At 37.4% G+C, this 18,576-nt stretch overlaps 1 protein-coding gene across 3 annotated transcripts in view; it reads right to left on the bottom strand.

Annotated features, from left to right (window-relative positions):
* The window catches only part of MGAT4A (alpha-1,3-mannosyl-glycoprotein 4-beta-N-acetylglucosaminyltransferase A), a 77,831-nt gene that overhangs the window by 37,835 nt on the left and 21,420 nt on the right, over nucleotides 1-18,576 (bottom strand). For 2 of the 3 annotated variants that reach the window (XM_042866585.1, XM_042866586.1), the window contains exons 3-5: nucleotides 10,275-10,442; nucleotides 6,751-6,891; nucleotides 5,136-5,269 (exon numbers count right to left, since the gene is read on the bottom strand). In XM_042866585.1, coding sequence (XP_042722519.1) covers nucleotides 5,136-5,269; nucleotides 6,751-6,891; nucleotides 10,275-10,442 — 443 coding nt within the window. The remainder of the gene's footprint in view (nucleotides 1-5,135; nucleotides 5,270-6,750; nucleotides 6,892-10,274; nucleotides 10,443-18,576) is intronic. The other variant, XM_042866587.1, reaches the window with a different exon arrangement.

Raw genomic sequence — 18,576 nt, 5'->3', positions numbered from 1 at the left:
GTTACTGTGACTCTAGCGCATCTAAAAAGTACCTTATAAAGAGAAGCATTTCAAGTCTAGAGCTTGAGAAAAGAGCAGTCCTGAAACTCACCATTCTGCTGAGACACTAAATTTATCTCAGGTCCATGGCAGGTTTCAAACTCCTGTCAAGAATCTTTTTTGAGAGCTCAGATCGTATCACTGGTTTAATGCCATATAAAGTTTTGCTAGCCATTATTATGAAAAGAGGAATGTAAATCCCTGTGACAGTGCCCAGTATCAGCAGTCCACATTTTCTAGGTGCCAAAGAAGCTGAGATTACAATAGCAGCTTAAATAAATACCTCAAACTAATTGGTAGCCTGAGCTACCCCTCTAGATATAAGAGCTAGCATTATATGTAGCAACCATGTTCATCCTGAGCAGAGTTTTGAATTAGATGTCCAAAAAAAAGACTATATTTAAAATTGCCTGGTGAACATAATATAAATTTAGCGCAACAGCCTTGTCTAGTTTTCACTTTTATTTAACATACACACATTCATACATATGTATATGCGTGTAAAGTGTATGCTTATGCCAACATCTAGTGGTCTTCCTCCAACTCAAGATGTGTGATTAAATCATCTGAGAACTTGGAACACGATTCTTCAGCAGTGTTCACATTTTCAATGATTAACAGAAAGAATGAAGTGTCTCTGTAGCCAGGACAATATAAATTTGTCTGGGCTGAGAGCAAGAGACAAAATACACTTTTTTTTTAAACCTATCAAGAGATATATCAAAGACATCTCTAATTCCAGCCCACAGCTAGAAAAGGCAAAAATAAGGCTTGCCTATTTTTCTGGAGACGTTTACCATTTTGCATTCTAATGTCACTACTTCCAAATCAGTTTCAGCAGGGTTTGGCCCAGAGTGTGCCTTCAGTGCTTAATTCACTAAAGCTTTGCTCATACCAGTGCACAAGCGGCGTGGTTTAACCCTGGCATGCTGCCCAGCACCGCACAACTGCTCACTTACTCTTCCCACAATGGGATTTGGGAAAGAAACAGAAAGGTAACAGTGAAAAAAGCCATGGGTGGCGATAAAGGTGGTTTGCTGGGTAAAGCAAAAGCTGTGCAAGCAAAGAAAAATGCACTCATTCACTACTACTTATCAGCAGGCAGATGTTTAGCTACTTTCAGGAAAACCAGGCTCATTACACATTATTATCGTGTGGGAAGACAAGCACCCTTGCTCTGAATGTCTCTCCTCGTGCAGGTTCATTCCCCCAGCTTTTATTCTGAGTATGTTCCCATATGGTATGGGATATCCGGGTCAGCTGTCCTGGCTGTGGCCCTCCCCTCCCAGCTCCTTGATCTCCTTGCTGGCAGGGCAGCACAAAAGAAGTCTTTGCCTCTGCACACCACTGGTCAGTGACAACTAAAACATCAGTGTGCTTCCATCACCACTGTTTTCATCACAGATTCAAAACACTGCACCACATGCCCCCACAAGGCAAACAGAAGTCTGTGCCAGCCAAAACTATGACAACAGGATGGTACCCAGGACAGTACTTTGTTGGGTGCTTGCATTGCACTGACCCAGCCACTAGACAAACCTTGCAAAAAAATAATAATAATAATAATAATAATAATAATAATAATAATAATAATAATAATAATGCAAGATTCTCCACAAGAGGAAGACAGAGAAAACACCATCGAAGATTAACAACTTTTAATTTAGCAGCCACTGTTCACATAAGCAGCTGACAGGGTAACAACAGAAGACGTTTAAAGTTCAAATGTTTTTACCCTAAGTGAGTCGTTTACATAAGGAAGAGCAGAGTAAGACTGGAATAACTGATATGCAGGAAAGGGAAGCGTACAGACTGGTGCTCCAATAGTGCTGGGCAATGGCCCTACATTTCTGTGATTCTGTGACAATCACTGCCCAATCAGACGTAATCAGTAGCACACAACATTAGCAAACTACTTCTGCATGGCTATGTCTTCTGATTTCTGAAATGATTTGTGGTTTTTTTTTCACATTCTTGGTGAAATTAAGGGCTTCTTGTCTTTCCAGTATACATTGATTACTGCTTGTAAGAAAGATTACGCTGAGCATAGTCACTGATTAATCAGGCGGACTGGCAATCATTTGTGATGTATTTAGAGCGAGTCTAAGACATTTTCATTAAATGGGACCTTCCAACAGTTATTTATTTCTTTTAAATCTTGTTTGGATACCACAAAAGTATTTTAATCTCTCTCATATTCAGTAGCATACCTGTCTGTTGTTCCACCATGATGCGGATGTTTCAAAACCAAGTTTCTCTTGTTATTTGCAATCCTTATGAAATAAAAATGCTAGACAGTCACTTTAATCTGATGCTCATGGATATTTTAAACCCAGAGCCTGCAGCTTAGTCAAAAAACAAGTTTTCACACAAAGCAAGTTAATGAGATACGAATCGTTTGTTTCAAATCATCTGAACATGCTGCACAGTTAAGAGGAAGAAAAAGCGAAGACGTACAAGGAATTGTTCCTGCTTATCAGTCACTCTAATGAATCCCTGCAAATTATTCTGCAATAAAATTATTTTAACAAATTGGAAAACGCAGACATATGTCAGTTACTGGGACACTTGCACAGCTTTCTGACAAGCAATTCTAGTAATTATTTAAATTGGTGATTAGGTATCACGTCAACCAAGATATTTTAGAATTCCTTGAACTTTCAAGTATGGAAATTTACTGTGTATAATCACATTACTGAGAAGTATCCAAACACTAAATTAATATGCAGATGTCTTTATTTAGCAACCATAATGAGCCTATATTTACTAGCTCATCTGTTTACACTGCTCATGCTGTTTGCAGAAGGTCATTAGCTGTAACTTTCAATTTGTTTTCCATGAAAAAAGTCAAATTTATAAGAAAGAAGTGAGATAGAACTGCTGAAAGAAAGAAATGAAGCATTAAAAGAAGTTTCTTAGGGTGCTTAGCACCAAAGAGATTACAGCTTATAGCTATGTCTCTCAGCAATGCTTATTAACACCGTCAATTCAACTTCTCAAATTGAATCAGCAAGAGAATACTTGTACAAGCCTTTCAAAATACCACTCTTCATAACAATTCTTTTGTAAAAATATTTTTGTAAAGTCTAACTTTTCCTCGTTGTTGGCACAAGCTATAGAGAAAGCAGAGACAGTAATTCTAAACTTCTGAATAAGGTTATATCACATCATGACCATTTCTCACAGTCCTTAAACTGCACAAACGTTTAACAGAGGCCATATCATCCTTCAGAAGCTTGTGCCACCATCTTGCACTGCTGGCAAAAGTTCGAATGTATTTCAAGTAGCCTTCCTTAATGCACACATGTTAATGCTGGCAATGGTCTAACATTTTAGCCTAGGAAACCCCACAGTCAAAGCTATGTTAAAAGCAAAAGCACTTAATTTTGTTAAAGTACAAATAGAAGTCCACGAGGGGAACAGGCTTCAGATAACCAGAGAAAATGCTTATTAAACCTATATATTCCATCTTGCAGAAAGAAGCTGAGAAATACAGCAAAATCCAGAATAAAAACACATTACAATTAAAGATGAATTATCCGCTGTATCGTATTATTCACTGAAAGACTTTCCTGTAGCAACTACAGAACAGACTGGAAGATATTGAACTTTAAGAAATATAAACCAGGGATAGGAATAGTAAAATAGGTGAGAAAACTGAATGAAGAAACGGAAATCTAAGGAAAGGTTATGATGGGGTAAGAATTCAAACCTAGCCTTCTCAAATTTTCCCAGACATTCATGGCTTGCTGTGTACCCACGGCAGATAGGAGGTTAAGCAAATCCTGCTCCCCTCAGCAAAATCCCTGAGATACAGTGGCTCCCACTCAACTGTTTGTGTAAAACACAATTCTCCTTGTGCTGAAAAGCAATAGCTCCCATTTTAAAATGCTGAGTTTCTTCGCAGCCATTTAAATAGCATTTAATTCCCAAGAGAAAAAAAAAATTAAAAAACTCAAAGGAATAAAGTTATTTAACTATGGATAACCCAGGCATACCAGCACAACTTGCCTAAGGTAACAAGAGAAACTTGTGTAGTTGTGGACAGGAGCGTGGATTCGCTTTGCTCCTATTCTAAGATTTGTAGAAGACCAAGAATCCAGTGATATCATATGGTCTACACAGCTCAGATCTCCTTAAGTAAAACAAAAGGAAACTTTTACACCTTAAAAAGAAGCCACACTAAAAGACAATAAAACTATTCCTTCACTGAACTGATGGGAAAACTCAGCGTTTCAATAATTCAGAATGAATTCTGATCTCCTGGTATTCTTAATCAACAGTAACAATATTTCCTTGCAGAAAAGCGGCATAGGCACTGGCTCACAGGATTAAAATGATTTTCACAGTTATCTGGTAGACTCAAGTAGACTCAAGTTATCTAGTAGACTCAAGTTTTCATCTGTGGGACTCAAAACACTGATTCAGCAGAGCAATATACAGTTAGATGATGAAGGTCAAACATTCCCAAGTTCCAAATGAGATTCTTGAAAGAAAATATATACATCAAAATAATTATATGCAGTTCTCAGTATCCAGCAAAATCATTCCTGAAAGCTGTCTATCATTTTCCTTAAGATTTCAGCTAAATCAGAGCCAAACTGAGCAAACTATCCAACTGAATATTGTTTGAACTAGTTCATCAAAAAGGTCCAGACATACAATGTCCAGAATGGCCAGAATATACAATTAGTAACTATCTGCATGTAATTTCTCCAGCTGTAGCATCAATCTAAGAAAGGACTAAACATGAGCATGAAGAAAATTCCCTTCTGTACCACAGACTCAGTCGTTATTTTGATATCAAAGGAGTAAGATTATTAGCACATCTCGGTTACTATGTATAAACAAAAGAAGGCATGCAAAATAAGCAGTCCAATGAATCCATGCCCTCCATTCCCTTCATAAACAGAAAAGGCTGGGCTCTTTGTGATCTTTCATCTCAGAAACACAAGATCCTTCCTTCCATAAAAAGGAGACAAAGGCACAGTCATCTATTTATGTTCCAAAGAAAAAGGAGAGCTTCACTTCCTGAAAGGAGTAGCACCGTGTTTAAAGACAGGTTAGAAACTGTATAAAAATATTTCTAGTATTACCTCTCCTATAAAGACAACCATAACACAATCCAGTTTTTCTTCAGGGGACAGCTTATCAATAAGGGAGTGGAGAGTTTCTGTAAGGTAAGACTTGACTTTTCTTTTCACTGTAGGTATTCCCATTACAATGGAAACTGAAATCAAACAGAACAGAAATGTATACTTTCAGTAATTTCATACACAAGAACAAAATCAAAAAGTTATTTTTTTAATAAAGCATAACTTAAGAAATGCAAGGAGTTACAAGACTGAAATATCAGTAATTAAAAATAGTTTTTAACATACACCACTGATCAACAGGAACGCCATTTACAATCATCACAAATGCTCAGAAAAAACACTGCAAAAAAAAAAACAAAAACAACAACCCCACGCAATTCTAGATATGTCAGGCTATTATACAGGTAAGAATCAACAACCACTGTATTAATCAGGTAAGAGTTAAAGAGCAACTAACCTCTCTAACTTAATTTTCCTGTTAGAATAGCCATTTTTCACATCTCAAGTATTTAACTCCTCAGAAGTCTTATAAAACGGCTCTGTTGATTTTGGCATTGATCAGGAGAGGGGAAGACAGGAAAATTAATTTAACTCAATTTTCTCCCTCTTTTTAATTAAATAAACCTGACTCCAATTTCTGTTCTGTAATTTCAGACTTCTGTCATGTATTCCCAACAGTATGTAACACAGGCTTCACTTAGAATAATAAAGAACATTTGCCTTCCCAGATAACAACATTGAAACAAATGGTGTTTACAGTTAGAAAAGTAACTGTGGCTTGAGCTCACACATCTGACACACGAGCATGCCTTAACGTTAAAAGAAGCAGCAACGAATCTCATTGCAGTAATGAAAAAAATACAGGCCAGGAGTAACTAATGTTTCTTTCAAAAGTAAGGGTAGTAAGGTTTAGATAAAAAATGGTCTAGAGGATAAACCATGAGCCCTTCAAATCAGATGACACACAGAGAAGTAAGGATCCATCAGTGGGACACTCACGCTTGGAGACAAACAATACTTTGAGATTCATCAGCTTGGTTGGGCTTTACCCTACTTACTTTCTAGAGCTCCTAGAGTGGGATTGAGTGGAGCTATCCTAATGACCAATATTTAGAATTTGTGAGGATTAAAAAGAAAAGGGGATCAACAGTACTGCAGCACAATATGGCTTTTTTCCCTCCAACCAGTCCACATTTTATCGATGCAATTATCATAGTGTGTCCAACACTGAGTTATAACCAACACTAAAATAATTATATCCATGTATTGGTTGCCACACATATGGAAAAGATAAGAAGATACGCCCAGCAGCAGATCAGAAACTGTAATATGCTTGTTTCCTTCTCTTTTACTTAGTAACAAAAACTAATCCAAACTAAATGCTTCTTAAAGTGTACCTCAAGATGGGAAAAGGCATGATTGATATTATGCAGAAAAGACCAAAGCTGAAGCTAAACTCCTTTCATCATGGATTCAGTATGAATTCTAAGAGATATCAATATGACACAAGTTAAATGAGCTGTCCTTGATCTACTAAGTAATGCAGTAAATTGTACTACAAGAACTACAAAGTCCTCCAGACACGAAACATAAAATAAACATTTTATCAGCATACCTCCTGTCCTTCCAAGGCCAACCTGCACAGAAGGTTGAAGGCTTCCTTCATTTTTCAACAAATGAGGCAAATGGTAATAAATATTTGGCACTTGAAGAGATTTTTTACTTGTTAGTTCTTTTAGTAGTTTCAGCGTCTCATCTGCAAACACACAAAACCAGTAACAAGGAAAAAAGAACATTAAAAAATTTTATGCAGTGGTAAATCATAAAATTCCCAACTAAAACTAACTAAAAAAAAAAGAAGAAGAACAGAACAATGATGGTTTTTACTGAGGCGCTGTATCTCACATAAAAGAAATTCTTTTCTTGTTTTAATTTTTAAAATAAACAATGGTCAAGATTATTCTCCTCCCTAACTTTGTAACAGATACATTCAGTACTTAATTGATCACATAACACAGTGCATAATCACAGAAGAATGCTCCATTTATTTAGCTTGTTCTGTGGGTTTTCCCCCCAGTGGATCAAAATGGAAAAAAATGTACCTAGTTTTCACTTGCAGTTACCGAAATCAACACAATGCAGCAATGCTACTACAAATTGTAGTAGCATTCATTCTTCAAAAACTATATTTTCAAAACATATTGAATAGATTATACAGATTTTATACAGATACAGTATTAAATATACAATTAAGATTTTGAGTATTTTTGGAGTAAAACAAATGCTAGTGTGAATTTAATTTAGCACATTAGACATTTTAAAATATGTCTGTCTAATCTCGTGGCTTGCCTAGTCTGCATTTAGTGAAGAGACATCATCCTGGGCCACATATAAGATATACAATATAGTTCATGTATATAAGTAACAAAACTTCCTTTTCTTTTATTAATATTGTAATTTAAAAAAAAAAAAAGCAACAAAACCCTAAAATTAGTGAGATATTTGACCTTGTTTCTGTGAACCTAACGCAGCAAGGTATGGCTCAATAGCACAAACACTAATCAAACACATCACAAAACTAATTAAAAACCACATCACAAGTTACTTTGTACTTTTGTGAGATGCCAAAAACTAAAAAATGTCAGCACTGCACTGGGTATTTCCTCTGTAGTGAACTCATTAAACTACTTTAGTAAATAACGCAAGCCCCAGTTCAATTAATTAAAGGAGAAAACTTGTATGTCTACTTAATAACAGAAAGCACATCTTCACAGGCACGCACACATTGCAGGTAGGTTGAAATATTACTATCAATCAGTGATCCCTGCATTTTACTCAGCAAGAGGCACAAGCCCACGTAATACAAATGGGTTTCAGTTCGATCAAGCATGTGGTGGGCAATGAGAGGCAGAGCTAGCACTGCACCGTGCCCTTCCCTCCACAGCATTCAGTTGTCACCTATGCAGTCTCTGCTCAATATACATGCAATCAACTCACGAAAAATTTCACTAGAAGTCACATCATAATGTTGAAAGTGTACAGCCTTGTGGGGCCACATCACTAGCTGTCCAGAGCCACGTGTGGCCCACAGGCCATGGTTTGGAAATGCCTCATTTACAGTATTTCTTGTTCTTTCTAGAGTACACTGCCTCTCAGGATGTCCACGTGGTCCTCACAAAGCTGTCAAGTGCAGTTTTCCCTGCTGTGTTGTGTGTTAATTTTCTTACATGTGCGAAAACAAGTCTCATTCCAAGCAAGCACTATGACAGCACGTAGACCCTTACAAGCTTATAAGCACTACAAGTTGTCAGAAACTGGAGTCAAGATTCCCAAGAAAATCTGAGCTGTGCTGGAATGGTTAAAGTAATGCCATCAACGTCACTACTCTCAGATTCTGAGCATAACTTCAGTAAAAAAAAACAACAACAAAAAAAACCAACAGAAGATCTGGATGTTGGTTAATTTTTTTTGTTTGGTGGGCTGTTTTGTTCTTTTGGCTTTTGTAAGAAGGGTATGAAACTAAATTCCTGACATCTTATAAGCTTGAAAATGCCTTTGCAAATAGATATCTTCAGCAGAGATGCTACTTTTGATAGATTCCAGTAAAAATAAGCTTCACATTTTCTGCAGTTTCACTTCAACTGCAAAAGCTGGACTAAAAATTTCCTCAAAATGTGACAGCTTTTTGTATGAATGAGTAACAATTTATAGAAAGTAATCTGAAATTGTTCCAAATTCAAAGACAGCAAACGGTATGAAGTACATGTGTACTGAAGTACATTAAACTTAGTAACATCTATCTAATCCTACATTGTGAGAACAAAAGCTCAGGAATTCAGACATCAGCTGACTTAAAATCATGGCTCCACACAGGGAAAAATACAACAACAGCAACAAAAAAACCCACTGGATGCTAGGATGCTCCATAGGCACTTGGGTTAAAACATTAAAAACATGTATCAGTAACTTCAGTTGCATCAGAAAATAATAACTCTCTACACTGCTTATAATAAAGCTGACTCATTTTTAGAAATAAATTAATCACAAATCCAATATTAAGTTTATACGACTTCCTCTATAGTTATTAACAAAAAAAGGATACACACGTAACAGGAACACAGGACTTACAAGACAAGTCCATACTGTTTTTGGAGACTCAGGGAACTACAAAGGTTCAGGCTATACAGTGTATGAGCAATTCTTGCCAATATCAGAACAAAGTCTGATATTATTATAACCACTGTATAATTATAATTCTAAAAATTAAAAAAAAAAAGGTAAAACTATAGAAACTGGTAAGTCATAGCACAAATGCAACTAGGTAACAGATTTAAAATTCTTTATCCAATGCTTTGATTTGCAAAAAAAAAATCTTTAGGCTTTTTTTTTCCTCCTCATTAGGCCAGTACTAGTGATATTTGTGCAAATTAAGAAATCAAACCTCTGCCCCAAAACACTTATTTTGCTATTCACTTTCAACCTAAAAAAAAATATCAGAGAAAGTAAAGCAATTATGACCTGATTTTAAAAGGTACCTTCAATAATCTGAGTAGCCTGAAGGTGCTCCCTTATATTGCCAAACACAGCTCTTAGTAAACTCTAGAGTTTACTGAACAGATTTTATCAGATTCAGAAATGGATTTAGAAAATATGCAAGACTCTACTACTGCATTTAATCTCTTGTTGATTAAAAGGTACATTCTGCAAATTGCAACCAATACTTCAGATATCTTTTATGCTTTTTTAAATAACCCAGCAGATTTTTAAACTTTTTTTTAATTGCTTCAAGCTCATCCTTTCCTTAGCGTGCTTGCTCATCTTTCCCTTCAAGCTCTATTTAAAAAGTGAGGTGAGTTGTCAAAATATCCCAAACTATGTATGGCATATGTATTAAGTCCCAAAAGTTCTTAGAGTGAAGAGTGGCTGGCTCATTAGGAAGAGAAATTGAAAAAAAAAGAACAAACAAACCAAAAAAAATGCACACCAAATGCAGCCAGCAGATACAATTCATTTCATAGATTCGTTATTCATACTGCTGAACTGTTTCACTCAGCTTTCTTAGTATTAATTTCTCACTCTACAGTAACAAAGATGTTCATAGTCCAGAGTTATAAAAGATAGCTCAATCACATTATGTACCTGAAAAATTATTCAGTGCATTCTTACTTCCATTTGTTTCTGCTACAGCACGCCTGAATTGCTCCAAGATAGCATTCAGCTCAGAAGAGCGTTGCAGAGTCCGATGCTCAGCAATACGAAGACGTTCCTTCAAAGCATGAAATTCCCGTTGATATGCAATCAACTTTTCTAGAGAGAAAAAAGATGATGTAGGTTATTTTGGGCAACAAATACCTACAGAGAGCTCTAACAAGGGACAGAGACTGCTCAGCATCTGAATCACAGCCATCAAGGACACAACCCAGCACAATCCCACCCAAGTACTTACACAAGATACAGATGGAAGAGTGAACAACAGTAGACAAGGATGCCAGGCCAGCACTGAGGGGTGTATGCTCCTCACCACAGCCTCCACTACTCAGCATCAAAGGATTCAGAGTTGTCTTATTTTTATTTATTTATTTATTTATTTTAGCAGATGCCCCCAAACCCCATCTTTTAAGAAGTCTATCACAGAATCACAGAATCACCCGGGTTGGAAGGGACCTCAAGGATCATGTAGTTCCAACCCCCCTGCCTGGCAGGGCCACCAAAATCTAATGGCAGCAGAGCTTTAAAATAGCACAGGTTATGTCTTTTGAAAGCCTTCTCTGTATACTTGCACAGAATTATCAAGGTTGGAAAAGACCTACAAGATCATCCAGTCCAAATACCCACCTATCACCAATAGTTCTCACTAAACCATGTCCTTCAACACAAAATCCCAACGTTCCTTGAACACCTCCAGAGTCAGTGACTCCACCACCTCCCTGGCAGCCCATTCCAGTGCCTGACCACTCTTTCAGAAAAGCAGTATTTCCTAATGTCCAGCCTGAATCTCCCCTGGTGCAGCTTGAAGCCATTTCCTCTACTCCTATCACCAGTTACACGAGAGCAGAGGCCGACCCCCAGCTCACTACAACCTCCCTTCAGGAAGTTATAGAAGCAATGAGGTCTCCCCTGAGCCTCCTCTTCTCCACACTGAACATTCCCAGCTCCCTCAGCCGCTCCTCATAAGCCCTGTGTTCCAGACCCCTCACCAGCTTTGTTGCCCTCCTCTGAACTCGCTCCAGAGCCTCAATGTCTTTCTTGCAGTGAGGGGCCCAAAACTGGACACAGTACTCGAGGTGCGGCCTCACCAGAGCTGAGTACAGGGGGACAATCACTGCCCTGCTCCTGCTGGCAATGCTGTTTCTGATGCAAGAATGACTGAAATAAATGCATGTCTCCTTTAAAAGGGGACCAAAAAGGAAGAAGGAAATACCAAAGCTCTCTTGTTTATTTCTTGATTATGCTCTTGCCACCCACAGTAAGCATCCCTGCTCTGTGCATCTCTGTCTCATCTTATCATTTCCCCAGATCTTCTTTCTGCTTACTATCATCACTGTCCTTCAGCCAATCTACAGATACTGGAGTACCTTACGCAAGTTTCTCACCATCACTCTTCCTACCACATACTTATAACCTGTAGACATATTTGTTACCTATTGATTCTTAGTTTTTAGTACTGCAGTGGTAACAAAGAAGCTTTAAAAGCAATTTCTATCTCTTCCTGTAGTTGTATTACCGGATTGCATGGAATAATGAAAGAATTACAGCTTTCCATTTCCTCCAACATCTTTCAATTCACTTTTTGTTTTGTAGTTGGGATGTACTGTTCTGTTTTTAAAGCATTATTAGGTAAAATGGCCTGCATTTAAAAGATGGAAAAATAAAAATATAGGTTGCTACTTCTCAAAAAAACATTTCTCTTGCCAGACTTCTTTTTTCATTAAAACCAAATGGTTATTGCCTTTGCACCAACAAACCCAGAACACAGTAATGCTGGCACACAATACAATGCTAGGCAAACCACACTGAGACAACTTCCAGACTGCTGCTTGAAATGGGATTTGTTGCTTTAGTCAGCAACACTGACTAAAGGTTTTCTGGAGTTTCTGGCAAGAAGGACATTCTTACTTGCCAATGATACTCTCCCCCCACCCCCCCCTCCAAAATAAAAAAAAATTAAAAATCAAAGATTGCTTGGAGCCATGCCTAAAAGTTACAGTAATGATACAGAACATTTTAACATCTAAACAAAAATGTATTTCATTAGACTAGCTGCCACACTCAAGCACGTGACTGCTATCACTCCCCAAAATGAATGACTGCAAGTTACCTAGATCCTTGATAATTTTTGTCTATACAGGGAAGAAAAGAACCAAAGCAAATGCAAGGTTTTATTAAGGGTTTCCATAGTGGAAGATAGCCTCAGAAGCAGCCTGCACTGAGACCATTAGGTCTCCCTTGTCATCTTTCTCTATGGTACAAGATAGCAGACAGCCATTAGCAATTATACTCTTCCTACTTCTTCTTAACATAGGAATTTCTCTGTGGCAGAGTCTGAATTCCTCCAGGGGAAACAAAGAGAAGCCTATGGTTCAGATGAGCGCCTCAATGTGAATTCACAGCCTCCCATATTGAAAGACAAATTCTTGGCAGAGGTCAGTGCTCTTTGTACACTTACTACAAGGTAACATCATGCTCAGTGCTCTGATTATTCTGGTGCTTTGAGGAACAGTAGAGTTCAGGGGGAGCAAGTTGCATAGGAATGTGACAAACAGTGGAAAAAGGCAATACTTCCTGCACTTCCAACAAGGAGAATCCGTACTGCACAACCAGAAATATTTGACTCCTAAGCTCAGTTTGTACGTAGAAATCAAGATTTTTCTACTCTCTAATTCATGCAGGTAGTGAGAAAATGGCAGTTACAGGACTCCCGTAATTTCACAGCAAACTGAAACTCTCAGTCATAAAACCACAAGTAACATTGAAGCCAAGTGAAAAAGAACTTTCATCCTATGAAGAAATTAAATCCACAATTTTGAATTAAGAACTATCAATAAAAATCCCTGTGGAGATTTTTCCTCTCACTGTGGAGAGGATCCCTCACTGTGGAGAGGATACTTTCACAGAAGATAGTTGTTAAAACATCTTTAACTTACAATTTATATGTCAAAAAAAAAAAAAAAAAAAAAAAAGGAGGAAATAAGTCATTTTCTCTTTAATGAGATTAAAAATAATACATGCCAAAGTTGACCTGAGGGAACAGCATGAAGCTGTGTCAGTAGGGAAAGGTTAGGTTAGGGATTAGGAAAAGGTTCTTCACCAGAAAGTGGTGGGCATGGAACAGGATGTGCAGGGCCCCAAGTGCCGGTGTTCAAGGAGTGTTCAGACACCACTTTCCTACACAGAGTTTGAATTCTGGGTAGACCTCTGCAAAGCCTGGAGTTGGACTCGATGGTCCTCTGTGGGTCCAACTTGGGGTATTCTATGTTTCTGTGATTCTATGGTATTAACTCTTATTTTCATGACATTCTATAGCAGTTCTTGAACAAAGATTATTGAGAACGTAGGTTCCTAACTGTGGTACTTTGAAACTTCCCAGTAGAAGATTTATCCAGTAGTTCAGTTCTGGGGCTCCAAATGAGCACTACTGGTACTACATTTATATTACGTCAGACCTCAAAAGTGAACGACTTTAAGAAATACTAATTCATTGGTCCAAAGTAGTCAGCTTCTCACAACCACTTTAACCAGACACATCTGGGTTAAGGAGACTGCTCTAAAAGATACATGAACTCCTGAAAGTCATCCTTTAAAAATATATAACGGGGTTTTGTTAGGCCACGATATTATTCAACCAAAAATGCTAAAAATAAGTATAGTCATATTTTAAGTCCACTAACCTGCAAGCATTTTACTGGTTACTCATGTAAAATCGAGCAAAAATTGTTGTTTGCAAGAACTGAGGCCATTTGAAATACCTATATCTCTAATACTACAAGAGATTTATTTTTCTTTTGATATACTTGGATATTAATGTGTCGTTTCATGTTCTAGTATCATATTACTGTTCTACAATACTGTTATCTGTACTTAGAAAGAAAATAAATTTCTGACTACTTAGCAGTTTTTTTAAAAGGAGTTATACTTTTATCATACTTGAAGTAATACAAAATGCTGATCAACTACTCAAATACTTACTTAAAATAAACAACAACATAAAAAATACAAGGACCACAACAACAGCAACATCAAATTTGACCTTATACTACAAAGCACTTGTAAAAAAGAAAATGTCCCTTTCAGTTCAATAACAGTGGTCATTGCCTCTGCCTGACTAGAAAAGTGAATGTCCCTTAAGGCAGTAGGAGCTCCTGAATACTCAAAATCTGAAAGAAAAGTAGTGTCCCTCAGGGGTCAGTACCAGTGCTCTTTAATATTTTCATCAATGACATTGACAGTGTGATCAAGTGCACCCTCCACAAGTTTGCAGATGACACTGTATAATAAGCTGTATAATAATATAATAATATAAGCTGTATAATGCAGTTGACACATCCAAGGGACAAGATGCCACCCAGACAGAACTGGGCAGGCTGAGCAGTGGGCCCAGATGAACATCAGGAGGTTCAATAAATCCAAGTGCAAGGTCTTGCACCTGAGTCATGGCAACTCCTGCTATCAGTACAAGGTGGGGGATGTAAGGATGGAGCACAGCCCTGCTGGAAAGCGCTTGGAGGTACTGGCGGATGGCAAGCTGGACATGAGCCAACAACGTGTTCCCACAGCCCAGAAAGCCAACTGTATCCTGGGCTGCATCAAAAGTGTGGTCAGCAGGGTGAGGGAAGTGATCCTGCCTCTGCTCTGTGCTGACTAGGCATCACCTGGAGTACTGTGTCCGGGTGTGGAGTCCTCAGTACAAGAGAGATGTGGACCTGGTGGAACACGTCCAGAGGAAGGCACAAAAACAGTCTGAGGGATGGAACACCTCTCCTATGAGGACGGGCTGAGAGAGCTCTGGGGAGATTTGAGAGCAGTCTTTCAGTATCTAAAGGGAGGCTATGAGAATGAAGGGGATGGACATTTTTTTAATTTTTATTTATATATAGATATTTTTTGCATGTTAGGCACTGGCACAGATTGCACAGAGAGATGGTGGATACTCTGTCCCTGGAGACATCCAAGGTCAGGCTGGACATGGCTCTGAGCAACTTGATCTAGCCATAGGTGTCCATATTCATTTCAGAGGTGCTGAAATTCAAATTCCAATTCAAAAGCTCCTAAGGTTCTATGAAAATAACTGCATCAAATGACACTCTTAAGTACTTAGGTATGAGCCTCCAAAACTAACATCAAGGCCTTATTTTTATTTAAACTTCGACTTAGCTCAAGTTTGGTGTTTATTTCCTCTCTCCAAAATATGAAATCATTTGAAAGCTTGTTTCCTCAGTTTACATTGATATCATTAATATCTTTCCATCAAAAAATTTGGACTCCGAGAGGAAGATGTGTTACTGTGTTATGCAGAAGTCTCATCTGTATTGTAAAGCTCACTTCTTTCCTCACGAGGAAAAGGAAATCAAAATTTGCAAATGACTGCAGAAGCTTATCTGGAAATTGAAGGCAGTCTTTCTGAAATGTTTATGTATAATATTTACAAGTATCATACAAAAGAAGTCAATGGTGTAGTATTCAAATCACATTTGACCATTTAATGTTTTATTGTTCAAAGGTTTCTCTAAAACTTAAAGAAACTGAATTGATCTTCTGTCAAAAAGAATAAAACTACTTTTTCCATAGCTCCTATGTTGAAAAGAGAAATACTGAACACAAAATCATGAAAGTCTCAGAGATCAGCAGTTACTGTCACAAAAAATATATTTGTGTTTCCACAACATTATCAATGACTTTTCTTCTGCTGAAACGCAGGATAATTTAACAAAACAGAGGAAGGGATTCAGACAGTAAGTTACTGGCTTTACATAGCTGATGGAAGAACCCCAAAACATATCTGATCTCTAAAAAATAAAACATCCCTCTTCAACAGCAATGGTAGCAAACGTCGAAGATAACGTCTCAAAAATTTCAGCATGATCAATTTTATTTTAGAATGATGAACTTCTTGTTTCAGTGCAAAACAGTATATTTTTCCATACTTTGCTCTGGAAGTCAAAAGGATCAAACAAAATCAACCAGCCTTCATGGTTCAAGTAAGAACAGTCTTCTTAAGAAACTACTTGAGAACTGAAAGCATTAATTCTCTTTTTCTTTTCAACTCTGGTACTTTCAGCAAAACCTCAGAAGCTGGAATCTAAATATTTAAGCTGGCTTGATGCTGTGCGTTTCTTGGAAAATTAACACTATGTCAACTCATTCAGTAGTTTGTATTCTCTATTTTTTTTCCCCTTTCATTACAAGATGTTCTCCTAAATATGCAAGCCTAGAATTTAGACAGGCTCACTTGAAAGATGATGCTGTATTTTCAATATTAAAAATTCAAGTCAAATTGATTCTGCCAACTCTGAAGGTTTGCAAGTTTTTTACCTGAGACGAAATTTCAATTCTCAACCTCCTCTTACTTCTCTGGGTTCTTTACGACTCTCCGATTAAACTCCTGCAAGAAGTCACCCACAAAGACTACATTACTCTAAGTAACTAGCTCAATCCATTCTCCTTTTTGCTACACTCCTGATTACATCATTTAATTCACTTTGAAGATTTAGACAGTTCATTAGCGAAGTTTTAAACCAGATGTCAAGTTTCTGAACTCATCATGGAATTGCTGAATATCTTAGCATAAATCTAGTTTATTAGTCTTTGGTTTCTTACTACAATTTGTACACTTCAACATGATTTTTAACAGCAAGGAGAGCTCTCCCTTAGATGCTTTAAACAAAGGTATCAAAGTAAAGGAGCAAAGAAAAATATCCTATAGTTTGAATTTACAAAAGCATTTTGTGGATCACCTCAGCACAACTAAAATAGCATAAGTAGTCTGGACTGTGGGTAAATTACCTTTACTGGCAGAATATTCAGTGTATAGTAATTCCAAATGTAAAACATACTGAGCAACAAGATGGTAAAAACATCCTGAAAACACAGCTTAGCAATTCTATGGATATTCAGTTTCAGTGCTATTAAATTAATCATCAACAGTTCTTAGGTTTGGGGGGCTTTTTTGGTTTGGTTTTTTGTGTGTGTGTGTGTGGTTTTTGTTGTTGTTTTTTGCTTATGTTAGTTTTTATATTAAAAAAATTTCTAAAAACGTTAGCAAGAAAACTACTTTGGGTGCACCTTTACCCTGTCAGAGTGGAGCACAGACATCTATGAAATAAGCAAAATCCTGCTATGTCTGCCTATTTGTTTTCCATAAACCACTCAAAAAGGAAACAGAGATGGGTAAGCATCAAAGAAAGAACCTAGGAAACTTCCAATTATAGCACACACTTGAAAACTGAACACATGAAAACTGAACAGGATTCTTGATCAAGACATGGGTATTATTAAAGCAACAATCACTGAAAAACACACTGTTCAGATGTCTCAAGGACTGCTTGGATCCATCAACCACGTTGCAGATACACTTAAATATTGCCAGGAGCATGCAAATATAAGACAGCCTTGATCTGTCTGTTAAAGCTGACTGATACAAAAATTCAGATTTTGTTCACTTATCTTTGACAGCAGCAAAAGATACACACACAGACACACATATATGTGTATATACACAAATATACACACAAAATATTGTATCAGAGAACGGAGATAGAAGCACTATGAAAATTAGATGTTTGGTGACCCCCCAGAGGTATCTCTTCCAAGAAACAAGCAAAGAAGCACACGAAGTAAAAGGGGATTTTGCATTGCCAAAATCTCTGCAAAGCCTGACTCCATCTAGCCTTCAACAGAGATGCTATAATTGTCTGGTACTCTCTAGTAAAAGCTGCACGACTACATAAGAACAAAATAAGTGTGGGTGCTGGGTAACAGGTAACCTCTTCTTGTCCTTTGGTGATTTTTTTCATTTATTTTTTTCCCCTTTTTGCAGGGGACCAGGAAGGGCAAGACTGGAGAAGACAGAATTGATAATTGCCTTAAAACCCTTACAACCCCCAAGAGTGTTTCAGCAAGTGTGTTAGTGCTGTTGCTCTTCCTCAAAGAGAAACATTTGCTGGCTGCTAAAGGGAACACAATCTACAGCATAAAAATCATCATGAAAGCTTCGTAAGCCATTATTTGTCTTATCAATCAAGCAGGTTTACAAATATGTTAAATCACAGGCCATTTCCACAACTGGAAATAGAATAGATTGAACTAAGGTGACTGTATTGAAAAAAAAAAGAAAAGAAAAAAGCAAGCTGTAATTTACCGAAGAGCTCTGTGGTGGTACAGCTGCATGTCTCCAAAGGCAGATGCATCAGACAACAACAGAAAGAAAAATCACAAAAAGCTTTAT

This window comes from Lagopus leucura, unplaced genomic scaffold (genome assembly GCF_019238085.1).
Source record: "Lagopus leucura isolate 7727_CA_CO unplaced genomic scaffold, USGS_WTPT01 Super-Scaffold_100001, whole genome shotgun sequence".
Taxonomy (NCBI): domain Eukaryota; kingdom Metazoa; phylum Chordata; class Aves; order Galliformes; family Phasianidae; genus Lagopus; species Lagopus leucura.
The sequence above is the reverse complement of the archived record's forward strand: the minus strand, read 5'-3'. Positions and strand labels throughout refer to the sequence as shown.